The 27,560-nt window shown below is 41.8% G+C and overlaps 1 protein-coding gene across 1 annotated transcript in view; it reads left to right on the forward strand.

The window, feature by feature from the left end:
- Window positions 1-27,060, forward strand: part of LOC105353610 (hemicentin-1-like) — a 703,897-nt gene extending 676,837 nt beyond the window's left edge. Inside the window, exons 11-16 of the mRNA XM_023950035.1 lie at window positions 21,266-21,583; window positions 22,275-22,541; window positions 22,854-23,153; window positions 23,453-23,551; window positions 23,870-23,924; window positions 25,125-27,060. Coding sequence (XP_023805803.1) covers window positions 21,266-21,583; window positions 22,275-22,541; window positions 22,854-23,153; window positions 23,453-23,551; window positions 23,870-23,924; window positions 25,125-25,443 — 1,358 coding nt within the window. The 3' untranslated portion in view covers window positions 25,444-27,060. The remainder of the gene's footprint in view (window positions 1-21,265; window positions 21,584-22,274; window positions 22,542-22,853; window positions 23,154-23,452; window positions 23,552-23,869; window positions 23,925-25,124) is intronic.
- Window positions 27,061-27,560: the final 500 nt, after the last annotated feature.

A 27,560-nucleotide genomic window follows, 5' to 3' on the forward strand; every position in this document is an offset into this window, starting at 1 on the left:
TCAGATACTCGGACCACAAGCACCGGATCCCCCCAGGGCTGTGTCCTTTCACCCCTGTTACTCTCCCTGTACACAAACAGCTGCACAGCTGGTCACCTGTCTGTCAAACTCCTGAAGTTTGCTGACGACACCACACTCATCGGCCTCATCTCTGACGGAGATGAGTCGGCCTACAGGAGTTAAATAGCCAGGCTGGTGTCATAGTGCAGCGCTAACAACCTGGAGCTTAATGCTCTGAAGACAGTGGAGATGACAGTGGACTTGAGGAAGGCCCCAGCCCCCCTCCCCCCTGTCATCCTCTGTGACTCCCCGGTGACCTCTGTGGAGTCCTTCTGCTTCCTGGGAACCATCATCAGCCAGGACCTCAAGTGGGAGCAGAACATCAGCTCCATCACTAAGAAGGTCCAGCAGAGGATGTACTTCCTGAGGCAGCTGAAGAAGTTTCACCTCCCTGAAAAGATGCTGGTAGACTTTTACACCGCCATCATCGAATCCACCCTCACGTCCTCCATCACAGTCTGGTTCGCTGCGGCCACGGCCAGAGACAAGGCCAAGCTGCAACGCGTCATCCACTCAGCAGAGAAGGTGATCGGCTGCCACCTCCCGTCTCTCCAGGAGCTGCACATCTCCAGGACCTGGAGGCGGGCAGCCAGGATTGTAGCCAACCCCTCTCATCCAGGACATAATCTCTTTCGGCCCCTCCCTTCTGGCAAGAGGCTCCGGTCCATCAGGACCAGGACCTCGCGCCACAAGAACAGCTTCTTCCCCACTGCAGCCAGCCTGCTGAACAGAACCCCAACTCCCCCAGGTGACCCCCCTCCCCCCCCCGCCCACCAAAGGACTGTCGGTGCCACTTACAGGCCCCACCATCCCAGCCCATCTGTGCTCCCACTTTAATTCACCTTACTCTACTGTATATAGTGTGTTGTTGTTGTTAACTTAATTTTTAACTTATTCTTAATTGCACTATACACCAAGTCAAATTCCTCGTTTTGTAAAGTGCGCTCTACTGAACCTGGCAATAAAACTTTTTCTGATTCCTGATTCTGATTCTGATTCTATTAATCATTGTTTTTTATTCATTCAAAATGCAATTAAATCAATATTTTATCTTTTTTCTTTTCCTTTTTCTTTTTTTTTTTATCTCTTATATCCTTTTTTATAATCAATGTTTGAACTTCTTTTCCTTTCTATTGTCATGGTTTCAGTTTGTTGTCTTTTTTTTCGCTTTAGTTCTTGTTCTGTCTTGTTTGGTTCTGTTTCCTGTTTTATTTTGAAAGGTTTCCTGTCTTGTCATGTTTCTTGAGTTTTACTTCCTTTGGTCCCCATCTGCCCTAATCGTGTTCACCTGTGTCTTGTCTGCCCTGTCTGTATATAAGTCTTGTCTCTGCCTTCCTCCTGTGCTGGTCCATTAACTTCTGCTCATGTTGATCACGTCTTCTTGTCTGGCGTCCATGTCCCTTGCCATGCCACAGTAAGTTTTTGTTTTTAGTTTTGTCATCCTGCTCTGCAGCGCTTTTTGTTAGTTAAATAAACCCACTTGCCCTGAACCCGTTTGCCTCCCGTCTCTGCGCCTGGGTCCTACCTGCTCTCGAGCCTCCCCCCCACACGACATCTATACATCCAATGAAATTAAACTACAAATCAACAAACACAACTGATAACAAATGTCTCTAAAAAATGATGTGTATATTTGCAGAACCTTAAAAACACCAAACAAATAACAAATGCTTCCCAATTAAAGCACAAAAAATGGAACACAAAATGTAAAACCCAAGTTAGAAATTGCAATTTGAAAAAGATACTTTTTTCAGCAGCTTTTCAAAATCAATCACCAATTCTACACTTCTGTGGATGAAACAAAGAACTCCAGAACAATGAAGCCATTTCTCTAAGTCTCTCTCACCTTCAGTTTTAAACAAGGTCTGTGAAAATCCACCATACATTGGTCACATGAACTCAGAGACCTGCTAAAAGTGCACAATTGTAAAAGCTCTTTTATATAGACAACTGTTTGTTTGCTTAGAGCTCTAAATATAAAAAAAAATGCTTTTCTATCACCTAGACACAGATGGAGAACCATATCAACTGGATTAATAACAGGGTGGCATGTTTAGACAACATGAAGCTGTCCATCACATTTTTGACCTAAACATGTAAACACATCCTTGGCTCTGCGGTTAGGAAATGGTATTTGGGAATCTCTTTATACCAGGAGCCAGCCTGGCCATTGGAACATCGCCACAGTGCCCATCCAGACTGGGACAGCAACGGGGTCCACTTCAGAGCCGTGAGCTGCTGTGTTTAACTCCAGCTGTCCCAGCAAGGTAGACAACTGCAGCAACATCCACTGACCAAGCTGACAAGCCCTGGCAGAAAAGATCCCCACAAGAAAAACACTGGCTCAGGCAGGCTGGTCAAAAAAAAATAGTTTTGCCATTGTCTTGCAGCTCGCAGATCAAGTGGTTTAGTTTTCCAGTAATGTCAGTCAAGAATGCAAGTTCAGATTCACAATGTTCATATTCACCATATTCAACAGACATCTCCTCCAATAGCACCTTAAAAATCCTGTGCTGTTTTGCTTTGCAGCTGAGGTTGTTTACGATTTTCAGAATAAGAGTCATTATATGTCCAGAGCCAATCACTTCTGCACATAAGGCCTGCTGGTGAATGACGCAGCAGTAATGCAGACATTTTGGAAAGTCTGGGTCAGCTTTACAGTGAGTGATGAAACCTGTTTGTCTATTGATCATAGCAGGAGTCCCATCTGCAGTCACTGCTACCAGCTTTTCTAATTGTACCTTTTTCTGCACAAAAACTCCTTCACCGTGTTATACATTTCAACTCCTCTTGTAGTTGTCTGTTAGGGCAGATGTGTCAGGAGTTCTTCTCTTGTGGAAACCAAAAGCTATGCTGTACTGTTGCCGTCCACAGACTCATCACACTGGACGTTAACCACCTGCACTTTGCAAGATCCCGGTCCAGCTAATTGGCCAAGTTATCAGACATAGCTGACACTCATCTAGACATTGTAGTGGAAATTGAATGATTTCTATTGTTCTCATCCTTAGGGACAGTGATAGCAATTATCATCATTGCTTGAATTTTTTTCATGCTATATGCAAAAGTCTTTGTCCCTTAAGGCAACAGATTACAGCCCCCCCCCCCCCCCCCCCCCCCCAGGCTGCTGTCGTATTAACAATAGCTTGGAGCTCCAGAATGGACAAGAAAAAACGACGAGAATGGCTCGAGCAGGGCGTTGCTCACGGGGCGGTCGCTCGTGCCAGGCGGTCGCACGTGCTCGGGCCCGCTAAATGCTACTTGTAGCTTTAATTAATAATTAACTCTCAATTCAAATTAATTCAATACAATTTAAAACTTTTTGACAGTATTTGTCAGATAACATACAACAGATGGAACTGTGCGCCACAATCACACACAACAGGAACACAACCAGGACAAAAAATCACCAAGAAAACTAGATGAAAGGAGGATCCACTAGCATTCATTAGCTCATTAGCTTCTTCCACAAATCAAACACCTCCCCGGAAGAATGGACATTTTAACAAATATTTGATTTGATTGAATCTGCATTCTCTGTCAAATATTTACGGCTGGTTTAAACACAGACTTTGTGATGAAGATTTTCCCATAATGTCCTTGTAGACGCCAACAACAGAATGCTTACTTCAGTATTACTCCAATATTTAACGTGTGACAGATATATATAGCAAAATGAAACGACAAAACCACTGGTACTTTTATAAACATGAATCCATTGTATCTGCATCTTTATTATTGTGATATTATGTGAAACATTCAAGGGTCAGTCACTGCATATTATACAGAGCGACTAGACTCCCGGTTTTGTCTGTAAACAGCAGCTTTATGTTTCTTTAGTTGAAGGCTCTTCTTTGGTTCCCTCACTGGCTCTTTTCTGCCCAAAGAAACTTTGCAAACACTTTTTTTAGTTTGGCTTTTGTTAACCTTTTGCTTTGGGCTTTTAACTTAGCCAGCGCTCTGAGCGAGCTGCCACTTTATGCCATGCAGCGCTGCAAGACAAGCGGATAGGGTGAACAGAATCCGGTAGTATTCCAAAATCAAAAATTAAAAAGGGGAAAGAATCTAAGTTAGCACATTGCATATTTTTCCTGTCTGCGGCCTGGTACCAAGCGGGAGGACCCCTGGAACAGGCAGCACGTTGAAAAACAGCAAGTTGGGGACACCCAAAACATCAAAAAGTGATGCGAAAATACTTCCATAAATGACGAGTTGGGAGTGATACAGATCATGTGTTGGTTGCAACGACAAAAAGGGCTGCATCATTTAAAATAGAGACACCCATCGTATTAGTTTTGCGTAATGTTCAGATCCGGGTACAGGTATGGGTCCCAGCATGTGCGGTCCACTAGTGAGTGACCCCTGTTCTGAAGTGGTCTTCTGCAGTTAAAGTTACAAATCGTGGCGCACGAAAAATTACTGTCAAACATCAAAACATGTTCCCCTAAATCTTCCTAAAGGCCAAAAATGTTTGTTCTGGTTTGTGCACTTATATGGTTCTCACATCACACAAAACCGCATGTAACCTGTTTTTTTAGGTATTGAAATAAATTCCACAGCATAAATTTCTACGTATTTTTACCATATTAATAAGGGTAAAGATGATTATTCACATCATTAGGAACACAGATCCTGCACAGATATAAAATAAGATTTGACAAACTGTGTGACCACAGACAGCCGCAGCACAAGGATGAGAGAGCCGCCAGCGCCGCACACTGATCGGCAACCCCTGGTCTAGGGTGTACCTGACTTTGTACCTGAATGGCTCCAGAAACCATAAAAGGGATATAGCTGGTTAAGAAAATGAATGGAAGGCTTGTCCGCTGAAAAAATATTCCATACTTTACTCCTTTTATAGTCTGTTTTGAAAATTATTTTATTTTGAAAAATGGCCGGATCTGGGTGCTAAATTAGTCCAATAGGGAGTAATTATATATAATAAGTTCATGATTCATTATACTAATTATATATAAATATATACATTTACTTAATTAATGTAAATCAGCTGATTCCGAAGGGAAAGAAAGGGACGTTTTTATATCCCCTTTGCGCTGTTATGCAACACTATTCATTTGCACAATGACACTAAGACGCTTTTCTTTTCATCAGAATCAGCTGATTTTTGTTTGCATAAGCTCCTCACTGCTGCAATGTCACCTATCAATGCAGGGCTGCTTTCCTCCATTTCATAATCTGCTGTGATTACATTAATGGCATAAATGGTTTCAGAGTTACGGTAGTCAAAACAATGTAAACACTTGAGCTACAGTGGGCTAATCCCAAAACAGTTTGAGTTTTGTAATATATTTGTTCTTTGTACATTTGAAAATAGATATTGGCAGCAATTTTCGAGAAATCTTTTTGCAAACAATATGTATTGTAAAAATGATACTTTGACTATGGCTAGTCAAAATGAAAGAAAAAAATTACGTAAAAGGGAAAAATAGGTATTTCAGAAGAATGCATTACATAAAGTGTATGATGCTAAATGAAGTTGCGGAGGAAGGAAATATGTTATCTTTTTTAGGCTTTTGCAGGTCTGACACAAAGTAATAACCTCATTTAGCATGTAGACTGTTTCGAGGAAGCATGTGTCCTGTTTTGGATGCAGGATGCTAGATATGATCTCATGTGGTTTCTAGAGCCCTTGTTTGGTTCTCGGCTGATGATGTCTTGCATGCGTGATAAGCACAGACCACAGCCAAATAAACCCCAGATCCTAGTCATTAAAGGTGGTTAAGTACCGTGGCCTTGAAGTGTGAATCACATCAATTCATCACTTTAAGCAAAAACAAATGAAAGACCTCAACAACAATAAAAAAAAAAAATAAAAAAACCTAAGATTTTAGAAATCCAACACAATCGAACCTATTCTGGTTTCTTAATGAGTTTCATTTTTTTTAGCATTTCATTTAGATTTCTGGAAATTACCTTTGTTTTAAAACATGTTTCATTTTCATATTGGTATTTCTTTTCCATTTATGTTTTGATTTCTAAAATATCTACTTTTCCTTTGTGTATTTTCCTTCAGGGGTCGCCACAGAGAATCCGTTTCTTCCATCTAACCCCATCTTCTGCATCCTCTACTTTAACACCAGCTACCTTCATGTCTTCATTAACTGCATCCATAAACCTCCTCTGTCGTTCCTCTAGACCTCTTGCCTGGCAACTCAAGGAGTCAGCCTCCTTCTACTAAGAGTATAACCATTCAGTTAAACGTCAATTCAGTTCCATTTGTAATTGCCAATTCTATTCTCTTTCAATTTTGGTTCAACAATTCAATTGGATCCGATTCTCAGACCTAAAATGGATTCAGGACACCTTTAACCAAAACCTCAACCAATGTAACACAGAGATAAATACTGAGCAGTGCAGGGGAAGTTTTCCAGATGCCTTGTATTTCTTTCAAGATAACCAAGTGTAAATAATTATGTGTACAACAAACTAGTAAATAATAATTAATGGCAAATCCATTCACATTTTAGTTTCCTAAAGTTCAGAACAGAACATTATTAGAAGATTCTACAACACTGTATGAAACGATGTGCCAATTTGAAATGTTCTCTTTATCCAACTATGATGCCAATTCTAATACTCCTCTGCCAAATGTGTTGATTTAGCTTATGCAGCGAGCTAAACACAAAGGGCTTCAAAAACTCCACAAACTCGCTTTTCTTGAGCCACTTTTTAATTTGGAAAAAGATCATAGCTTCTCACAGGGTTCTGTATACATTAAAGAGCTTAACTTTTCACGCATGAGTACCACTACCCAACACGCAGCACGTGCCTGCCTGTCTTTTCTGAGCCAAGCTTCCCACTTTACTTACTGCATGAGGCCACTAGATGGCAGCATAAGACATAAACATTTAACTTAACAATGAACTTGTAAATCTTACTGTACCAAACAATAAAAAAATAACAATTAAACCATATTAAACTTATAACAAAAACATACAACACTGAGGGAGACAGAACACTCCCCCCCTGACATTTTTAAATGTCATACCTCTTAATCAAACAAAAAAATAACTATTAAGCATCGTTTGCCACAAGCAAGACAACTTCACTGATGGGTCTCACATAATGTTTCTTTTCACCATTGCGAATGACCTTCACTTTAATCTTTCGGACCCTGTTGTCTTTGCTGGGAAAAGTCTGAGTCACTAGTCCAAGTGGCCAATCATTTCGTTTCTCTTGTCCATCTTTCACCAGGACGACATCTCCAACTTTTAGATTGGGTTTTGATGTTTTCCATTTCCGTCGTTCTTAAAGTCCACTTAAGAACTCTTTCTGCCATCTTCTTCAGAAGATGTTGGCCTTATGTTGCACCCTCCTCCACTGTGCCCTGCAGAGATCTTGTTTGTCAAACTGACCTGATGGGACTGCAGCTGATCCAACCTTTTGCATGAGAAGCATTGCAGGGGTGAGAATTTCAGGATGTTCTGGGTCAGTGGAAACTGTGGTTAGTAGGGACGGGTACCAAGCACCGGTATTTAACGAGCGCCGGGGCAACATTCTTCAAGACCGCAGTATCGTTAAGATTTGACCTCTGCTATTGATACTGGAGAAGTCGCAGTTTTTTTATGTCCCACAAGATATAAATGTTATCTGCCATATTTAACCCTTGTGCTATCGGCACTTTAACTAGACCCACTAGACAGTGCTCTGAACCTTTTTCTTCTATGATTTGTGATCTTCACTGGTGTCCATGGATTACATGAAATCTTTCCACCTTTATCCACCTTTGTCATGGTAGGGAGAACACGTCAATGGAAGGGGGGGTCATCTAAGATAGCACAAGGGTTAACTGGCCAGGTAAGTCAATTTTCCGTTAATTAATGATGATATTAATTTAGCTAATCTTGCTGAAGAGGAGATGTCTGTCTGGCTATTTGTTCATGGGGGGCAGGGCTGTTGTTCAGACAGTACGCGCGCACACACACACAAGACCAGGAAGCGCACACACGAACACTACCAAAGATATATAATGGCGGAAAGAGCTAAAAGGTCCAAAGTGTGGCTGTACTATATTAAAGTAGATGCAGTCACAGCCTGTTGCCACAAGTGCGACAAATATTTTGTATCAGCGTGCGGCGCATGCGGCTCTCTCATCCTTGTGCTGCGGTTGTCTGTGTTTTTTTAGAACTATTGGGGCGGCAACACAAGCAATTTGTCAAAGCACCTGGCAAAACTTCTCAGTGTGTGAGAAACCTGGGTGTCATTTTTGACTCTGAGATGAATTTTATCCCACAAATTAAAAATATCACAAAAACAGGATTTTATCATCTAAAAAATATAGCCAGAGTCCGCCCGTTTCTCTCTCTTGCCAGTACAGAGGTGCTAATGCATGCTTTTATTACCAGCAGATTAGATTATTGTAATGCCCTGCTCTCTGGTCTTCCCAGAACAAGAATAGCAAATCTTCAACTGCTGCAAAATTCAGCAGCACGCGTGTTGACGAGGACCAGGGGGCGGGAACACATTACACCAGTTTTAAGATCGCTGCATTGGCTCCCTGTGCAATTCAGAATTGATTTTAAAGTTCTTTTATTGGTTTACAAATGTTTTTATGGTCTCGGGCCTTCATATTTATCTGACATGATTTTAAAGTATGAGCCCTCGCGGACCCTGAGGTCCTCTGATACAGGCCTTTTGGTTATTCCAAAAGTAAGAACAAAAAACATACGGCGAGGCCTCATTCAGTTTTTACGGACCTCGCCTGTGGAACAGCCTCCCAGAGAGCCTCAGGGCCGCAGAGACTGTTCATGTTTTTAAAGGAAGGCTTAAGACCTACCTTTTTAATTTAGCTTTTAGTTGAATTTTAGGATTTTGTGGGAGCCAGTTTAGCTCATGCTGGTTTGCGGCGCCTTCCATCCGTGAAACCCGAGTTCGACTCCAGGCTGCTCCCTGTTCCCTTCTCTACCTCTGCTGGTTCCAAGCCCAGTTTGAGAAGGTTGTGTCAGGAAGGGCATCCAGCGTAAAACATTGCCAAATTTACCATGCGACGTGTTCGCTGTGGCGACCCCTGATGGGAGAAGCCAAAAGTGGAAGAAGTTGAATTTTAGGATTTTAAATTTTTTTTTTTTAATATTTTAATTATTTATTTATTTTTCTTTTAATTAGTTTTATATGTGTATGTAAATACATTTATTTATTTATTTATTTATCCTATTAATTTTTAAGTCGCTCTTACTATTTCATATGCCTATTAAGGTTCATGTAATTATTTGTTTTTTGTCCATGTTTTATATATATTTTAATTTTATTCCTTTTACATTTTATTACACTCCAGTGTTTTCCTCTGAGGGATCCTCCATATCTGTGACTGACCCTTCTCAGTGAGCGGGGACGCTGCAGTGGGATCTCCTGGGTCTGACTCTTTTGATCGGATCTGGGGGGTTCTGTGGTAGTGTTCTCCATGAACTTGGGTTGGGGGGTCGCTGGTGTGGACATGTCCCCAAAATATCGTTTCCCCACGTCAGGATAAAGCCTGGTCTCTACATTCTATCATTTTATCACTTTTTTATTTATTTATTCATTTATTTATTGATGTGTGCGTGTGTGTGTGTTTTTGCGGGGGGGGGGGGGGGGGGGGGGGGGTTGTCGCACGGTTTGTCTTGTCATCTTGTTTTTAAATTTTATTGTATTTTATGCACAGCACTTTGAGTGACATATGTTGTTGAAAAGTGCTATATAAATAAAGGTTGATTTGATTTGATTTGATGAAAGGTGCATCACATCCAAACTGAAAGATGTTCAGTGTTTGATTGCCCCAGCACATCCAGGTGCATTCCAGGTTTGTATTGTAACAATTTCATGCTAGCAGCCCACACGTGAAGTTAATAACATTAGCTTTTTTTAAGCTATGAGTATGTTCATAAATTTAATGGAAATGTAGTTTCAGATGAATAACCTTTCAGAGCAAGAGATGCAGCCTAAAAGCGATTCATTATTACACTATGCAAAGCAATGTGCTGTGTTGCTGTTTGCTAGTTTTTTGTAATTATTCCGCTGACTGACTTTCTGCGATTAACTCAGCTTAAAACATGTAATGTAAAAATTTCGTTAGAACTTTGTCGCGTAGATCTGATAAAGGACACTTGAGCTATGTATTGTTACTTTTAAAAAATATTGAGGATAAATCAGTGAAAATTTCGCATTTATGACATCACAAGCTTTTTGCTTTGCTGGTATTTCTATTTCCTTCCAGAAATGCACTTCAGTTATTAGTATCAATTTGCAACCACCAAAGTCTGTCTTTATATTCACCCTGTTATCTAGGATCTTTATCAATTTTTAGGCTATAATGCTGGTTTGATTGATGAATAAATGGGCTAAGGAATCATACTTTTACATACTATTTGTAAAATCTGGATTGCTTGAGTTTTATTAAATTTACTATAAAAAGACCAATTTAAACAGTTTCCCAATTTTTATTGTTGTTGAAATTTAAGCTGCAGTGATCCAACCCAGTCCTCCATCTACTACTGCCACTGGTGCTGTTCCAAAACAAGCACAAAGAAACTCCTTCATACTAGCAGCTAGTGGCAGAATAAACGAGGAGAGTATGAAGAAGTGCCACCAAGCTGTGACCAAGTTCAAAGTGAAAGGTCTACACTCCTTTGCAACAGTGGAGTCAAATGGCTTCAGGTAAATATTAGTCAGTATATTCAGTTGTACTATTGTTTAGGATATAGTAGTATGAAATTAAGTAAGTTAGACACATCATTCCACAAACACAACATTCAATAATAATTCAGCGTTAAATGTTTTTCTTTCACTGTAGTGATATGTGCAAGGCACTCAATCCTAAATACAACCCTCCCTCCAGGAGTTACTTGAGCAACACGCCAATTCCGTCCTGGTATGAGGTAGAAAAGGCCAATTTGATTGCTGAGCTCAAGGATGTACCAAAGCTGGCCCTTAACATCAGATGGGTAGACTAGCCTCAGCCAAGACCACTATATCACTGTGACAGTGCATCATACGAATCAGGGCAGGCTCAAGCAGAAGGTCCTTCACACCAGGACAGTCTACCAATCTCAAACTGGTGAAGTACTGGCAGAGGAGATCTCTGACATTCTAAAGGAGTTTCGAACAGAGCTGGGCATGGTTTGTGCCATTACGGTTGACATCTCATCAACATAATCTCAGCGGCAGCACAGCAACAACATAAAGAGGAATTTGAAGATGGGGAAGTAGAGGATTTGGAGATGGACCCACCTCAATCAGTGTTCAAATCAAAAAGTGCCTTGGAGGAGCTGTTTGTTTGCGGAGGAGGAAAGAGAACTGAGATCAAGAATCCAGCAGAGCACCTTGTCCCTCACACAGCGTGTGGACCCAGAGGTTACCCTTTACAAAAGCCTGCCTTTTACAAAAGCCTTTGGTCAGTGCAGGTACTGGAAATCTTGTCAAAGTTGAAGGTTGCATGTATTCCAGTCAGTATCAGCAGATTCTTACAAACAATGTTCAAGAATCAGTGACAAAGTTGAAGTGGCGCCGGGGCTGGATACTTACACAAGACAATGACCCTAAACACTGCTCTAATTCTACAAAGGCATTCATGCAGAGGAACAAGTACAATGTTCTGGAATGATCATCTCAGTCCCCAGACCTGATTATTATTGAAAATCTGTGGTGTGATTTAAATCGGGATGTCCATGCTCGGCAGTCATCAAATCTGACTGAACTGATTTGAACTGGAGATATTTTGCAAAGAGGAATGTTCCAAAATACCTTCAACCAGAATCCAGGCCCTTATTGGAAGCTATAGGAAGCGATGAGAGGCTGTCATTTCTGCAAAAGGAGGATCTACTAAATATTGATGGCATATTTCTGTTGGGGTGCCCACGTTTACGCACCTGCCTTTTATTGCACAGTTTCTTTAAATCCAATACACTTCATTTCACTTCTCAAATATCACTGTGTTCCTCTGCTATATTTAACTGAAATTGATGATCCGAAAAACCAATGATTTATGAAGACAAATCTTGGAAATTATCAGGGGTGCCCAAACTTTCTCATTCCACTGTACCATTTCGTTATAAATGTTATCATTTCATTTTATACATGTTAACAATAATCATGGTCTTCTAGACTCATGTGTGTCACAGTTGGAGCTGAAAGGAAACCAGAGATTTGTCCTCGCAGATGGATGCCACTTTGCTCGTCCTGCTGGTTCCTGGTGTCGTCCTGCTGTGGCTCAACATCTGTGGCTCCAAACATTCCCCTTTGCTGATGGACAGATTGTGCAGGATGGCGCTGCAAGCAAAATAATTTTCAATGCCAAGGTTGGTTTTACTTTCAACGCCCCCAGAAATATTGTTCTCCTCTTCATCTTTATCATGCCAAATGCTCTCTCCACCACAGAGCGTGTTCTGGCGTGGTGCTGGTTGTAACGGGCCTCAACCACATTCCTCATGGGTTCCCTGTAGGGTGTCAGGAGCATGATGGGATGTACAATGCAGAGATGCCCTCCATTACCCAAAAGCAGGGGTCAGGAACCTATGGCTTTTTTGATGGTCACATGTGGCTCGCAGACAAATCTTTCATTATGAAATCTTTTGTTCATTAGACCAGTCCAGGGGTGCTCATTACATCGATCGCGATCGACCGGTCGATCTTCAAGGACATGAGGGTAGAACACAGGCCAGCAAAGATAAATAAATAAAAAAAGTCGTTGTTTCCCTTTCGGCTTTTCCCATCAGGGGTCGCCACAGCGAACGAGTCACATGGTAAACTTGGCAATGTTTTACGCCGGATGCCCTTCCTGATGCAACCCTCTCAAAGCAACCGGGCTTGGGACCGGCACAGAGGTAGAGAAGGGAACAGGGAGCAGTCCGGAGTCGAACCCTGGTTCCACGGACGGAAGGCGCCGCAAACCAGCACGAGCTAAATCGGATCCCAAATAAATAAAAAAAAGTACTTCTAAAAAATTCACCAGCCAATCAAAATCCTCACCGAGAAGTACGGGACTTGATTGACATGCAGAATGGCCAATCGGACATCCTCTGATGCATCCGTCACTGCACATGCATGTTTAAATTCACTGAGCGCAAACTCTCTGTCATCAGAAAGTCGCTCTCTGTCCCACGGCACGTCAGGTTCCCGGCAGAAGACCACTCCGGACAACCGGAGTGTTTATCGAAGCCGCCCTGCGTGTCTCCTCCTGCTACCGGCTCTGCAGTTCTCACCCAATAAATACGAGCTCATTTAGGAAGCAGTTTTTTACGTGGCACGCGCTTCGTACAGAGCCATCAGTGGTTTTGGAAATGCTATGCTCCTCGCATTGCACGGTTTAACAGAGCATGACAAATGATAGTCGCAGTTCCAGAAAGCACTATCATCTGTCATGCTCTGTTGTAAATCGTGCATGGGAGCATGGCATTTCAAAGGCGCTGCTGGCTCTGTACGAAGCGCGTGCCACGCAAAAAAAACAGCTTTCTTAATGAGCTCGTATTTATCGGGGGAGAACCGCAAAGCTGATTTTGCAGAATTTGCGCTCAGTGAATTTATTAAACACGCATTGCCCAAAGAGGAAGGGGGTATGTCCCTCCCCAATTTAAATTTTTTTTTTTGGCAGCACAGATTTGTAATGTTTGTTGTTGGTGTGATTCTAATTATTATGCAAGATGGAAAGAGATTGAGACATGTACAACAAGATATCAAATTCAGACTCGGAGAAGACCATTTACCAAAGGACATTACCCCACTATTAAATCCAGTAACAATATTTACTTTAGAACTGTGGCAAAAAGTAGAACAGGCAATTAAAGCTGAAAAAAGAAAGGAAAAAAACTAAAACGGATTCATCTTGATAAGGATTTCAAACCAGCAAAAGAAGATTCCACATTTAAGCAGTGGAGTCACAATTAGTAGAAAATGCTTAAGTTTAACTTTTAAAAAAACAAACTTTAAGTTTAACTCACAAGTTGTTCATGTCTGGTTATAGCATCCAGAGGAAATCTTCTGAGAAGTCTCCTTCTCCATCATGCCGCCCAGTGATGATGCATATCTGCTCCTTTTCAGTTTGATCTCACGAAAAACGGTGAATCATTGCCAACAGGACCACAGACAGATTCATATTCAAAGCCATTTTCAGTAAGGTAGAAGAGAAAAATACAAAAAAAATGCCTCCTTGCACGAGCCCGTGAATCGTTCAGCGGCGCGAAAATAAAAATAAACATTGCCATGGACTAGTAACTTGGCGGTTCATTTCTGAACATTAAATCTACACCAATGTGTTTGTAATTTTACTATTTATTAGTCAGCCACATTTTCCATGTTTAGAACACAGCAGATTCATAAATAGTCTTCGTAAAATGTTCATATTTATTAGGTTTTTACTTTGGAAAATGGGTGTCATAATCCGCGTTAAATAGAAGTAGTTCGCCTCTAGACCAGGTGGTGGCGGTAATGCACCACTTTGTTTTCTTGTCAAACGCCACATGAACAACACCTGAAGGAGAAAAGTAGTGAGCATGAGTGTCCAAATTGCTTTGAAAATCCAGAGAACTATAAACTGCCGCACTTATGTAGGGTCTTAGTAGTTAGGGATTAGGGTGGGAACTCGGACACAGCCCTAAAGTCAGGGAGAGCTTCCTCTGTGATGATGACGTTCAGGTTTGTTAGATGAGAAACTGTTCGGAGACATGTAACTTCTGGGACGATGCAGTTTCTTTTTTTTATTTCTCAGATGAAAACTTTGATGATGGACAAACTTTTTAGTGTTTTGTTTTTCCTGGTCGATGTTTGGATTTTAACCAGAGGAGGTGAGTAAAACGAAAATCTGTTTGATTTCTTTTCTGGCTGAGTCTTGTTGGCCCTTCGGTCCGGCCTTCGCAGATTCCGATGGTTCAGGACGTCCAAAAATGAAATGTGCAGTTGGGAAACGAAAAGACACACAAGAGACACACATGAATTTTCAAACCTTTTGCAAAAGGGGAGAGGTGGAAAAACACGACCTGTTAGGCTCTGTGGCTGTCCGCTCTCTCTGTCCTCAAGGCAAAAAGGCATTTTTATTCAGTAAGGGAAGATGAAAACATGCAAAATATGTCATTAGAGTGATGCTTTTGTCTAGTCTGCATTGCAGGTGACGTGGCTCCATAAACACTCCAGTACAGAAAGAAAACAGAGACTGCAAGTCAAAAACAGCCCTACTGGTGACCTCGGCACATTATCTGTTACTGAGGGCAGGAATCAGGCATATTTCTGCAGTACAATATACATGCATTAATAGAATCCATTAAATGCATAATAACAAGAACATAGAAAATATTTGATTTGAAATGGTTTATTTCAAGCAATCAAATAGAAATAATACACAAAAACAGTACAATCCTCAGTTATACATTCACACAATAACTAATCAAACTTTGGATAATTAGGCATATTAATAAATATTGCTTGAAAGGGAGTGGAAGGAAGCGAACTTATATAATCCCACCCCTGCTCTACTGTAACCATTTTATTACATGATTTATCAATATCCGGTTCAAAACTTTTATCGGACAGAATTAAGAATCTTTGCAATATCAATAAAGCACATGACAAAGATGAATTACTTAAATTATTTTGTAAAAAATAACTTTTAGAAATCAACATGGCAATGAAGTATCCAAATATATGAAGATTATGTTACTTATAAAAGTAATTGATATGATTAAAAAACAATACTAAATGTCAAGGAAAGCCTCCTGCTGCTCAGCTGCACTCCTCCTGGAGGCCCCTCCTCCCCTCCCTGGAGTGCCCATGCCCTAAATAACAACCATCTGTGTACAACTCTTTACTCCCTGTGGACTGCAAATCTGACCTGATCTTCTCCTGTTTTTTCCACCTGTTCAGCACACACATGTGGTGTTCCTGTGGTCGTGTGGTCTGTGATCCTTTGTGTGTGATATTGGGTGCTTCTAAAATGTTGTTCAGAGAGCGTGAATTCCTGAGAGTTCACATTAGCCTCTCCTCCATATGTGGTCAGTATTTGTAATGGGTGTCCCGTGACTATGTGCTACTACAAAATGTAATACATTCGTGATGTCTCTTACCCATGTTGTCAAACATAATGCTTAGGTACATACCAGTAAGTATTACTTCTTCTCCCCCTTTTCTCCGGAACAGAACACTGTTTGCAAGATCTTCTGTTCCAGAAACATCAAGGAAAAATGGTCTATGATAATCTGGTGTTGTCAGCTCAGCGGTCGCAGCCAGGGTCTATTTTAGGTTAATTAACATAGTTTCAGCCTCTGCAGCCCAGTGCAGGTATGCTTTATGGTTCCTCCTATTTTGCTGTCTGCCCATGCCGCGGAGTGGATGGGTCAATCCTTTGTAATTGGGGACGGAATGTCTGCTGCAGCCAGGCAGACCTAAAAATGACAACATCTTGGACCTTCATGTGCTTAGGATGAGAAGCACAGCTGATCTGTGGGACTGGGAAATAATGTTCTAAAAAATCTACTTGTCTGGGGTACACCTACAATTTTTGCGAACCTTACACCCTGTGGCTGCTATACGGCTAAGAATTACCCCTGTGGCGTCTGAACATGCATCAACTGTTTCAGCTGTTGTCAGAATTTTATCCACATTCTGGATGAGAGTGACGTTGCCTGAAAGGGGACAGTCAGAAAGCACCTCCTTTAACACCTGATTGAAAATTCCTGGAGAGAGTGTGAACCCCTGTTGAAAACGCGTGTAACGCATTTACTGGGTTTCACACGTAAATGAGAAGATGTCTACACTAAGGGTGTAGAAGCAGACCGAAAAAAGCATTAGCGAGGTCAATGCATGTAAACCAGCAGTGTGAGTGGTCCAGTTTGGCCAGGGCTACATATGGATCAGGATCAGAAACGGTTGAAGCGCTCAAAATTTTATTTAAAGCATGCAAATCAGTGGGCAATTTATCGACCCTTCATCAGTGGTGCCCTGAACCCACAGATGACGTGGCTTTTCAGTCAATTAAGGCCCTGCCAGGGGATGGTCAGTCCGTTCATGACCATGACGGCAAAGTACCTGACGGTGTTCTAGGGTGGCTTTGTCCTCCCCGCAACCATGATGCCATAAGTTACTGCTATTGGGGAGAAAACCATACTTGGGACATCTGAGTGGGAGTCTAATCTGTTTGGGCCGAGACGCGTTTTAACACTCCGCTTAATTCTTTAATCTTATGTTTGGGATGCAATGTAAGGGAAACGTGGGGTACACTACGCCTTGTGAGAGGGTGTGAGCAGAGCGTCTGCTACCAACCCCTTAGAGGCTACATAAATATTTAGTCTAGCGATCTGCTATTACTGTCCTTCTGTTGGGCCTTGGGTTTTCTCATTTTCTCATTTCTATCTTTAAAAAATATAATGTGAGGGGGTCAGGCGGGGAGGTGCAGGGCTCAAGGCTGGAGATCCAAGGTTTCCACACCAGAAAAGCTGACAGAATTCCTTCATGTGCTGTGGTTTCTGGATCTAGCAATCCCCAGTACAAGTCTGCCTGTGGCTCCTCTGTTGGACAAACAAGGTCATGAATTAGTTCATCCGCTCGGCAGTGGAGTATAGTTCCATCTGGTAGAATGACTTGTAACCCATCCGGGCTGCACAGAGTGGTGGCTCCCAGCTTCACCAGCAGGTCACAACCCAAAAATCGTCTTCAAGGACTTGGTGTATGGCAGAGTCTGTGTCTCATTGTTCTCATTGTTGTCTCAGGTTCCATGCCTCCTGGGATGCCAGTTCATTGCAGTCATTTGGTGAACAGGCCCATGTCCACGCCCTCTTGGGGTTCCACCCTAGGTGGTCCACCTCTGGACCCATGCCATCCATAAGGCTGCCAAAGTTCATATGGACAGACCCTAGTCCAATGGCCGGGTTCCTCGCAGTAATAACACAGTCCAGCATCCATCAGTTCCCTGAGTGTACCTCTCACCCGCCTCTCACCCCACCTCTCCCCGTCATTGTCCCCTAAATCCTGAGGGGCAAGTGCCAGATTGACAGCTGTCACCACCAAAACTGTTCATAGGTGAGTTATAGTTTGTAAAAGGAAACCAGGTTGGACCTGGCGGAAATGTACCAGACAAATGCGACTCCTGAGTCTCAGTTGTGAGCCTAAGAAATTTTACTTGTATATGTAATTTTATTTTTATTTATTTATGTATTTATTTATTTGCTTTCTGCCTAGCCTCTGCCAGCTGCAACTCAATTAACTGTTTATTAACTTCTTCCAATTTATTGTCTTCCTTTTGACATTAAGCGTTTCATCCACAATTGTTTCTCACTTTCAGGTGCATTCGTTATAGTTTGGCACTGTTAGTGTGAGTTCGTTAGTTTGAATCATATTATCATACCAATGCCTAGTCTGAAGAAACATTAGTTGTTTAGTTAACACTGCGCAGACACCCTATCCTATGTTTTTATTGAATGACACCGGCATGCACTCCTCCACACCATTTGAAGCAAATTCCAAACAAAGCGCTCTGACTGCATCTCTTTGGGAAACTCAAGGCTGCAGACCTGCAGCTGTGATGAGAGGCTGAATCTCTAGGATGTGTGTCCAAACAGTATCACTGATTATAATTTTGGAGAGCACCGTCAGGGGACAGAATAAATGCAAGCATTCTTTTCAAACCTCAAAATCTTCTTCCCTTATTTTTATTTTATTTTATTTCCTTATTTTAAGTCTTATTATAACTATTTGTGTGTCTGGAAAAGCTGGGCGTGAACTAACAGCATTTCCATGCAGTGTGATTTCAGAAATTACATCAGCCGTTGTATAATTAAAGAGTTAGGAGCCCCTAATACTGCAACTTTCCGCCCATCCAAAATTGTTTTTTTTTTATCATTATTTTTATTTATTTATTATGTATGTGTGTGCTGTAGGTCCATCATCCTGTTCAATAAGCAGTTCCCAGGCGAACCTGCTTTGTCACCGCTCCTTGTCCTAAGTGCATCTCATCTTCCTGTTTTGTCTGACCCCCCCAGAGGGAAGACATTGCCCTTCTTCACTTCACTGCTCTGTCCTGTCAGATGCGTCAGATCCTCCTTGCTGCGTTTGCATAACTACGGACTCCGCTCCGATCCGCCTGTCAATCTCACGCTCCGGTCTTCCCTCACTCGTGAACAAGACCCCCAGATATTTAAACTCCTCCACCTGGGGTAAGGATACTCCACCCACCGAGAGATGGCAAACTACCTTTCTCCGGTCAAGAACCATGGCCTCAGATTTAGCGGTGCTGACCCACATCCCAGCCGCTTCACACTCGGCCGCAAACCGCCCCAATGCATGCTGGAGGTCCTGGCTCGATGAAGCCAACAGGACAACATCATCTGCAAAAAGCAGAGAGGAAATCCTGTGGTCCCCAAACCAGATCCCCTCCGGCCCCTGGCTACGCCTAGAAATTCTGTCCATAAAAACTATGAACAGAACCGGTGATAAAGTGCAGCCCTGCCGGAGTCCAACGTGGACCGGGAACAAGTCTGACATACTGCTGGCTATGCAAACCAAGCTCCTACTCTGTCTGTACTCTTTGTCCTTTTATTTTTATTTTTTTTCACACACACACTTCGTCCGCGCGCCTGCGGGAACGTGCAGCTGCACCTTCTTCTCTGTGCAAAACCTCAATCCTCCACCTCTTTACAAAATAACATTACAAAATATTCCTATTCTAATTTAGAATTTCTCAACAACATCAGACTTATAAAGAGGACAGTTCTTTTTTATTTATTTTTTTATTTTCAATCAATTTAGGATAAAAGTTGTCACCGTTGGTTCAGACATTGGCTGCTCCTCCTTTCCCAGCAGAATTTCCTCTCTGTCTGTGTCTTTCAGGTCTTTTTATTTTTTACTCTATTTTCATGTTGCGTGACCCTCATTGACGTTTTATCTAACAGATTTTCTGGAATGCTGTGGAAGTCCAAATGGAATTTCTAAAGACCAGTAATAGTACACCTCATCATATGTTCTGCACTTTGCCATCACACTGCCAGCCGAGACCACCAATTTTAATCCTTCTAAAAACTTTACGCTCACGCTTCTCTCCAGCCCAACCGAGCCCCAAACATCATCATCCTAAGTTTCCCTGTCAAATTCTCCCTCAATATTATCTACTCTACATACATATCACGACAAGCTCAAAATGCCAATATAGTACAGGATCCATTATTCAACAGTAGTATTTATGTATCTATCAACACTCTATCCTAATGCTAATGTAGTATAAGATTTATTATTAAGCTATAAGAGTTATGTGTTTATTAATAATATATCCTAATCCAGAGGTTTGTGCTCCTACTTCAACAGACCCATGCCGCCTTGTGTTGACACCGTCAGGTTTCCAGCAGAGCTGCTGCTTCACAGCACAGACATGGCTTCCACATTCACATACGCAGCCGTGCACTTCATTCATCCCAAAACCACATAGCAGAACATACAACACTGCAGAACCTATACTAGCCTATACGCGTTTATTTACAACACCATAAACCTAACAGATACAATAGGGTCCTTGCAGTACGTGCTCGGGCCCTAATAATATGTCCATCTCCAAACCTTACTGGGCGGGGCCAGGTCCTGCTGGAGGATGAATTCTGCATCTCCATCCAGAACCTCAGCAGAAGGAATCCTGAACTCCTCTAGAACTTTCTGCTAGACTGTTGCAGTGATTCTGGACTGAAGACAGCAGAGGTTTCATGTCAACATCAACTGAGACATCTGCTGCTGCTGCTATGTTAACTAATCAGCTCATCACATCATTAGTAATGATCCTGTTTGTCATTTAGGTTCACATTTACAACTAATTTTGTCTTTCTATTGATCTCCAAATAAGGAAAATTGTATTCTCATGTCTTAAAAAAAGTTTGTTTTCGTGTGATAACAAGTTATTAAGTCTTTATAACAAGAAAACAAGCTGTAAAAAATATGAACAGAGGCTGCTGTTCTTATCTTCAGTAAATTTATTATCTGAAAAAGTATCAAAACCCATGAAAAGATTGAAATGAGCCTCCTTTTTTCAGATTTACAACAAAATTATTGTCTGGTATGATTATATAGGCTGTTCAAACATTAATCTTTCCTTATTACAAATCAATAAAGTTTTTACGGCAGATCTCTTACTCAAAGAAAAAGTAAAAAAAAACTAAAAGTGAAGAATGTCCTTCATTGAATCTCATCCTATGAGAAAAAGTGTTTCTGTGCAGCTCAACATTGAAACATCTGTCTCTGATGTTCACAGATGCAGAGGTCTCCTGTCAGTTTGGACAGAGCTGCATTTTACCCTGCAGGTTTCCACCTGGAGATCATCTTGGGATTTACTGGGTTCAGCTGACACCAACACAGGCTGGATTTCACTCCTACTATGACAACAAGGACCAATTGAGACACCAGGACCAGAGGTTTAGAGGAAGAACGTCGCTGTTCCAGGATCAGATCTCCAAAGGAAACGCCTCCCTGCAGCTGACAGGAGTGAAGGTTCAGGATGAAGGATCATATCGATGTTTGACCAGCACCATCACTGAAACAGGAGAATTCGACATCAACATGAAGGTTTACGGTACGAGAAACCCAGAAAACTGGAGAAAGTCCAAATGTTTTAGTTCAGTTTCTCCCATTCAGTCCATCAGACATTCTTCAAGCTGAATGTTCCACAGTAAGTCATGAAATGAACTTGAATTCAGAGTTTAGACAGTAGTTCATGATCCAAAGTTCCTGATTCTCCTGAATCTGTCCCATTCTCTGATGAACAAATGTTCTGTGTCTCTGAAACTAAAAGCTTCTTGAAATCCTCCAAATCTTGGAGTCACTAAAAGGTTTTCTTTGTTGAAGCAGAGACGACTGCAAGAACAGAAAGATGTGGAAGCTCTGAAAGCTGAACCAGAAGAGATGAAGGAAGGACAGGAAATGGGATAATGCAGACATTTGTTGACTTTACAGCTGGAAATCTATCAGAGAAATCTGTCATTAAGGCTGAAAATGTCCCAAAAGAAATGAACAACAAGTGAGAGATTCTGCAGAATTGAAGGAGGTTCAGCTCCAATGTTGAAGGAAATGAAGAAAGATTTCAAGCAGAGCTGCAGATTAGTGAGAGTGTGGATTAGAGGAGGACACACCTGCTGAGGATCAGTTCATCCTGAACCTGCTTAAAGCTGGAATTCTAGCAGCAGGAAGAGAGGATTGACTTTTCCACACACACACTGATTCTACACTGCTGGAAGCTGAAATTCTACTTTTTCCACTTGTTGCAGCTCCACCTCAGAAGATCAACATGAACCAGGCGGAAAACCAGATCATCTGCAGCTCAGATGGGATCTATCCTCAACCTGATCTCAGCTGGTCCATCAGTCCTCCATCCAGCAGAACCTTCCAGAACACAACCAGAGTCCAGAAGACTGAAGAACTTCTTTACAACATCAGCAGCTCTCTGACTCTTTCAGACGGTGAAGATGACCTGGACTACATCTGCACCATCAGCACTCCATCAAACCAGAGGAGAGCTTCATGGAGGAGAGGACGTGAGTGTTCCAGTTCATCTGGAGACATCTCTGTCTGATCATGGCAGAACTTTCAGAATCAAAGACCTTGATGTTCTTTGTCACTGTGGGACTGTTTCTGCATGCAGACCTACAGGATCCTCCAGGATCCAGCAGACTATGGAGGATTCAGCTCTGAAATGATTTCTTTCAAGTCTTTCAAAGTGTCATTCATGTCAATATGGAGGCAGGAGGCTGTGTGCAAACATCTCAGTGTCTTTGCTTCAGGCTGTCAGACATTTGGACTGGATGTTTTATTTCATGATGAACTGTTTCTGTGTTTCTATTGTCCAGCTTCAGTGAAGATCATCTCTGGAGAAGCAACCATCTCCTGCTCTGCCTCAGACTCCTCCCTCAAAGGCTTCAGTCTGGTTTGGAGCTTCAATCAGAATCAGATGATTGTGACCAAGAAAGAGGATGAGGAGCAGAGAGTGTCAGAGGAGTGGAAGCAGCATGTGAAGGATGTCTCAGAGTCAGGCAGACTCACACTGCAGCACTTATCTGCAGATCATGAGGGAACATACACATGTGAAGTCAGCAAGGATGAGGAGACCAACATCACTCAAGTCTCTCTGAGTCCAGCTGAGGAATCAAGTGAGAAACTAGTTTTTCTGTCAGAGATCAGAGAAATTGCTCCCATGTTCCAGACATCCAAACGTGATCAACATGAAGTCTGTCAGAACTCGTCCCGTCTTTGTGATTGTGTTTTACTTTGAAACTTGCAGCAACATTTAGATTGAGTTCTCATGAAAACATGATGCTGAGTAAGAAGTTACCAAAGACGGCAACGTTTAGCTGCAGAAGATTTTCTGTCAACTTTCCTCTAAATGTTCTTTCATGTTTTAAAGAAAAAAAATCTCCTTTTTGAACCAGATAACTGTTTTCTGTTTCAGACAATCCTCATGTACGCATCATCATAGTGTTAACAGTTATTGGGATCTCTGCTGTTGTAATCGCTCTGGTGTTTTTCTGCAGAAGAAGAAGAAGAAACGGTAAAGTTCCTCAAATCCTGCTGTTGTTTAGTTGTGGAGGAAGTTGTTGTAGATCAGTTATTTTCAAAATAAAGTTGAGGAGGTGAGAGTTTGTACATTTAGGACTGCTCTGTGTGAGGAAGACATGAAGGTCAGTTGATGAAGAGCAACAAGAAGATGATTAGTTTTCTTTATTGTGTGCAGAGTCTGTCTGACATTTAGAAATGAGCTCAGAGATGAACATCCCAGCTGAGAATTTACATCCATGTGTGTTAGTGCACGTGTCTGTGCACGTCTTTGTGTTAAACACTGGTGTGTGTGTCCTCTTCTCTGTTACAGCTCAGAGAAAAGCTGCTGAAGTTTCATCAGTGGCCTCAAACACAGAGATAATCCTGTAAGTGTGTCTGTTTGCTGCCTTACTCACTGGTTTGTGTTCAGTTTTTGCTCAGACAGCAGAATCAGAAATGCAGATCTAGCAGATGACCTTTAGGTGACAGAGGTCAGCTGCAGGTCTGTGGGCCTGCTTTCAACAAACACTCCCATCAGCTTCATGACTGCAGTTCAGCTTCATTTTTCCTCAACAGTCTTTGAGTTTCAGCTGCTCTGACTTTGAGGCTCCAGAGTCTCCAGAAGATGAAAAAGGACTGAAATGGAGCTGAGCTGCAAAACTGCATAAAAAGACAGAAAGAAAGATGGATGGATGTGTTGAAATTGTCAAAGCAGAGCAGAATCCCAGCTTGTGTTTGATCCAGGAGAAAATGTTGGACCATCAGGAATATTTGGACTCAAGTCTTCCATTGAAAAACTAAACATTGATTTTCTGAAAATCTTTTCATCCAAACTGGAAACACAAACCACTGAACAACTTCTGGTTCAGGTTTCATCCAGCTTACAAGTTTCTTTCTAGTTTGGAATCAATGTGAAAAAGAGACAGTGAGCAGAAAATGTGCAGAAGTTTCTGAACAGAATAGATAATGATTCTAAAAGATCAGAATAGAAGAGAATCTCACTTTTTATCACACATGGTTGTTGTTTGGATCTAAGATGGTTTCTAATCAAACAAACTGATTCACTTTTGGAAAAAAGAGGAGATATTGAATCAAATAGCACAGATGTAGCATTCTGGCGTCACAGTGAGAGGGTTCTGGTTCAAATCCCTGCTGTTTGTTTCTGGGTGGATTTTGGATGTTCTCCTCATGCATGTGTGGGTCTTCTACAGACACTCTGGTTTTTATTCCACTGTCAAGGAACATTGTGTGTGTGTGTGTGTGTTTGTGTGTGTGTCTGTGTCTCTGTGTGTGTGGGTGTGTATGTCTGTGTGTGTGTGGCTTGTGAGTGTTGTTAACATGTGAGTGCGGTTGTGGTGATGTGTTCAGGGTGTCCTCTGCCATTACCCAACAGCAGCTGGTTTGACTCCAGCAACCCTGTGACCCTTGAAGAGATACAGCGGGTTCAGAAGATGGATTGATGGATTGATGTACGGACGGATTGATGGATGGATGGATTCATGTTTTGATGGAAATGAAGAAATGTTTCGGTTCCTGTTTCAGTTAAACTTCATGATCTTTAATTTCTCATGTTTCATGTTTTTCAGCACCAAGATCTCAGAATTCCACACAAACAGAGTACGGAACAACAAGGAACAATCAGGAACAACAAGCAGAAACAACATTGTGAAACTGATGCTTCATCTGTGTTTCATCAGCAGAACCGACACAACGACAAAATTCATGAATTCTGAAGATTCTTTTGCATTTAGTTGTAACATGGTCCATGGTCAGGGGGGGGGCTTTGTTACACCAACAGCAGCACATGAACCAAAAATGAGGGAGACAGAGAGAGAGAGAGCTGAGATAGAGGAAATGACATTGGACACTGGAAATAAAGCAACATCTGGAAGCATTTCACTTTAATTGATGATACAAAGGATGAGTGTAGAGTCTGCAGGAAAAGAATTCCATCTAAATCTATCTATTGTATTTTGTGATGGTATTATCATTCATTTTGAACATTATATCTGGGAGGAACAATAGTAAATACTTTTTATACTAAGTATTTACTAGTATAAAATACTATATTATATTATATTAAATGATATTGTCATCCATTTGTTTACATTAGTTATTCATTTTGTGCATACTTTTGTGTAGCTGTTGATAATAATTAATTATAGCAATAAAACAACCTAAAGAGCCATTTGGGAGCCAAAAGATCCAGTTCTTTTTAGTGAGCCGATCCAAAAGAGCTGGTATTTCCATCACTACTGAGGAGCTTGTTCTTGTAGTTCTGGCTGCTGGACCATTTGTGGAGCCGCCGCCTACTTTCTGGCCTTGCCCAACTGGAGTTTCACAAGTTGTACTTGTAACGCTGGAACTCCTTCCATGGTTTGATCACTATGGTCATGTGATGTGTTTCCTCCCAAACTGTCCTATTTGCCCCATCAAATCAGGATTATAATGCAAAGCTTTAGTGATCACTTCTACTGCTTTTCTGATGACACCTGATGGACCCACGCTTGGTTGGAATGAATCCCCGTGTGTTTGACCCATTTGTCCTTGCATTGTTCTACTTGCTCCTTAGGAGGTGTCTCAAGGTGTTTCTCCTTTTGATTTGTCTCACTGAAATCTGGGGGGGGCCTGTGGACACTGGGAGTGGAAATTTGTCTCTCATGGCTCATCCAATCCCAGTGCAAACCTCCACAAATGGAATTTCATCGTCCACATATGAAATCTGGGCCATTCCTTCTAATTTTAAAAGCTCCCCCCTGTCCTGCACTGCTCTCCAATCTCCCACGTCCACCCTCTGGTCCTGTGTTTTATATATATATATATATATATATATATATATATAACACATATATATATTATATATTCAACTACAATCAGTCCCCCTCCAGAGGAGGAAGCATTTCTCTACCAGAGCCGTCACATCAACAGAAAGATTGTATTTGACCGCTGCTTTGTGGCGGGCCTTCCTCACCTGCCATGGGTCAGCTTCTTCATCAGGAGGCGTCAAAGGATGTTCTGCATTCTTCAGCCCTCCTCACTGTTGTGGAGGTGAACAGGGGTTCCACTATAGTTTTTTAGGCTCTTTTGATTTTGCATTTAATGGATTCTATATATGCATGTATATTGTATTGCAGAAATATGCCTGATTCCTGCCTGCAGAAACAGAAAATATGTGCAGAGGTCACAAGTAGGCCTGTCTGTGACTTTTGGTCTCTGTTGTCTTTCTGTGCTGGAGTGTTTATGGAACCACAATACCTGCAATGCACACTAGACAAAAACACCTCAGACCTCTCAGTCCAGAAAAGTGCAGTGCTAGGAACAGCTAAGATGCTGAAGGACCCTCAAGCTCCTAGGCCTCTGGAAAGGACCCGAGCTTGGAGGAGAAAACACCCGCAGAAGGGTGAGAGGGGTGTTTTAGTTTTAGTTTATATACAGTATATCTCCAACTTTAATGAATTAATTCAATTAGTACCAAAATATTTTGTCAGATTTATTCAACCCAATAAATAGGTCAAATGTCAAGAAGAAAAACTAAATGTTTTGGTGTCTGTTCCTGTGAGAAAGTTGTCAAAGTGTGTTTGCGACAGAGTTGTTTCTGTTCAGTAGTCAGTGGTTGTAAAAGCCAAATGATGGTTTCTCAGATCGTAGCAGCATTTCTGCCTTCGGCGATCGGGAGCTTCGGGTCGTGGAGATTCGCGCTCCGCTATGCGAAGGCAGCTGCTGGTCAAAAGTTTGTTAGGGGGAGAAGGTGGAAATGCTGCTACGTAGTCCTGAGAAGCTGTGTACAATCATCAGAAGTTCACAACCACTACAAAGCCCTCTTCTCTGCCGCTAACACAAAGCTACACTGCTCCTATGTGTCTCTTAGCACCCGGACAGACGGAGATAGCACTGACGTCATCGCCCCGCCTCCCCGCTGGAAATGCTAAATCGAATTAAGATACGCGACACTCTTCGCAGGGTGGATCTGAAAATGAAAATGCAATCCCCTCTTTGCATTTTGTTTTAATTATGACACAGAA

This window comes from Oryzias latipes, chromosome 20 (genome assembly GCF_002234675.1).
Source record: "Oryzias latipes chromosome 20, ASM223467v1".
NCBI classification, from domain to species: Eukaryota; Metazoa; Chordata; class Actinopteri; order Beloniformes; family Adrianichthyidae; genus Oryzias; species Oryzias latipes.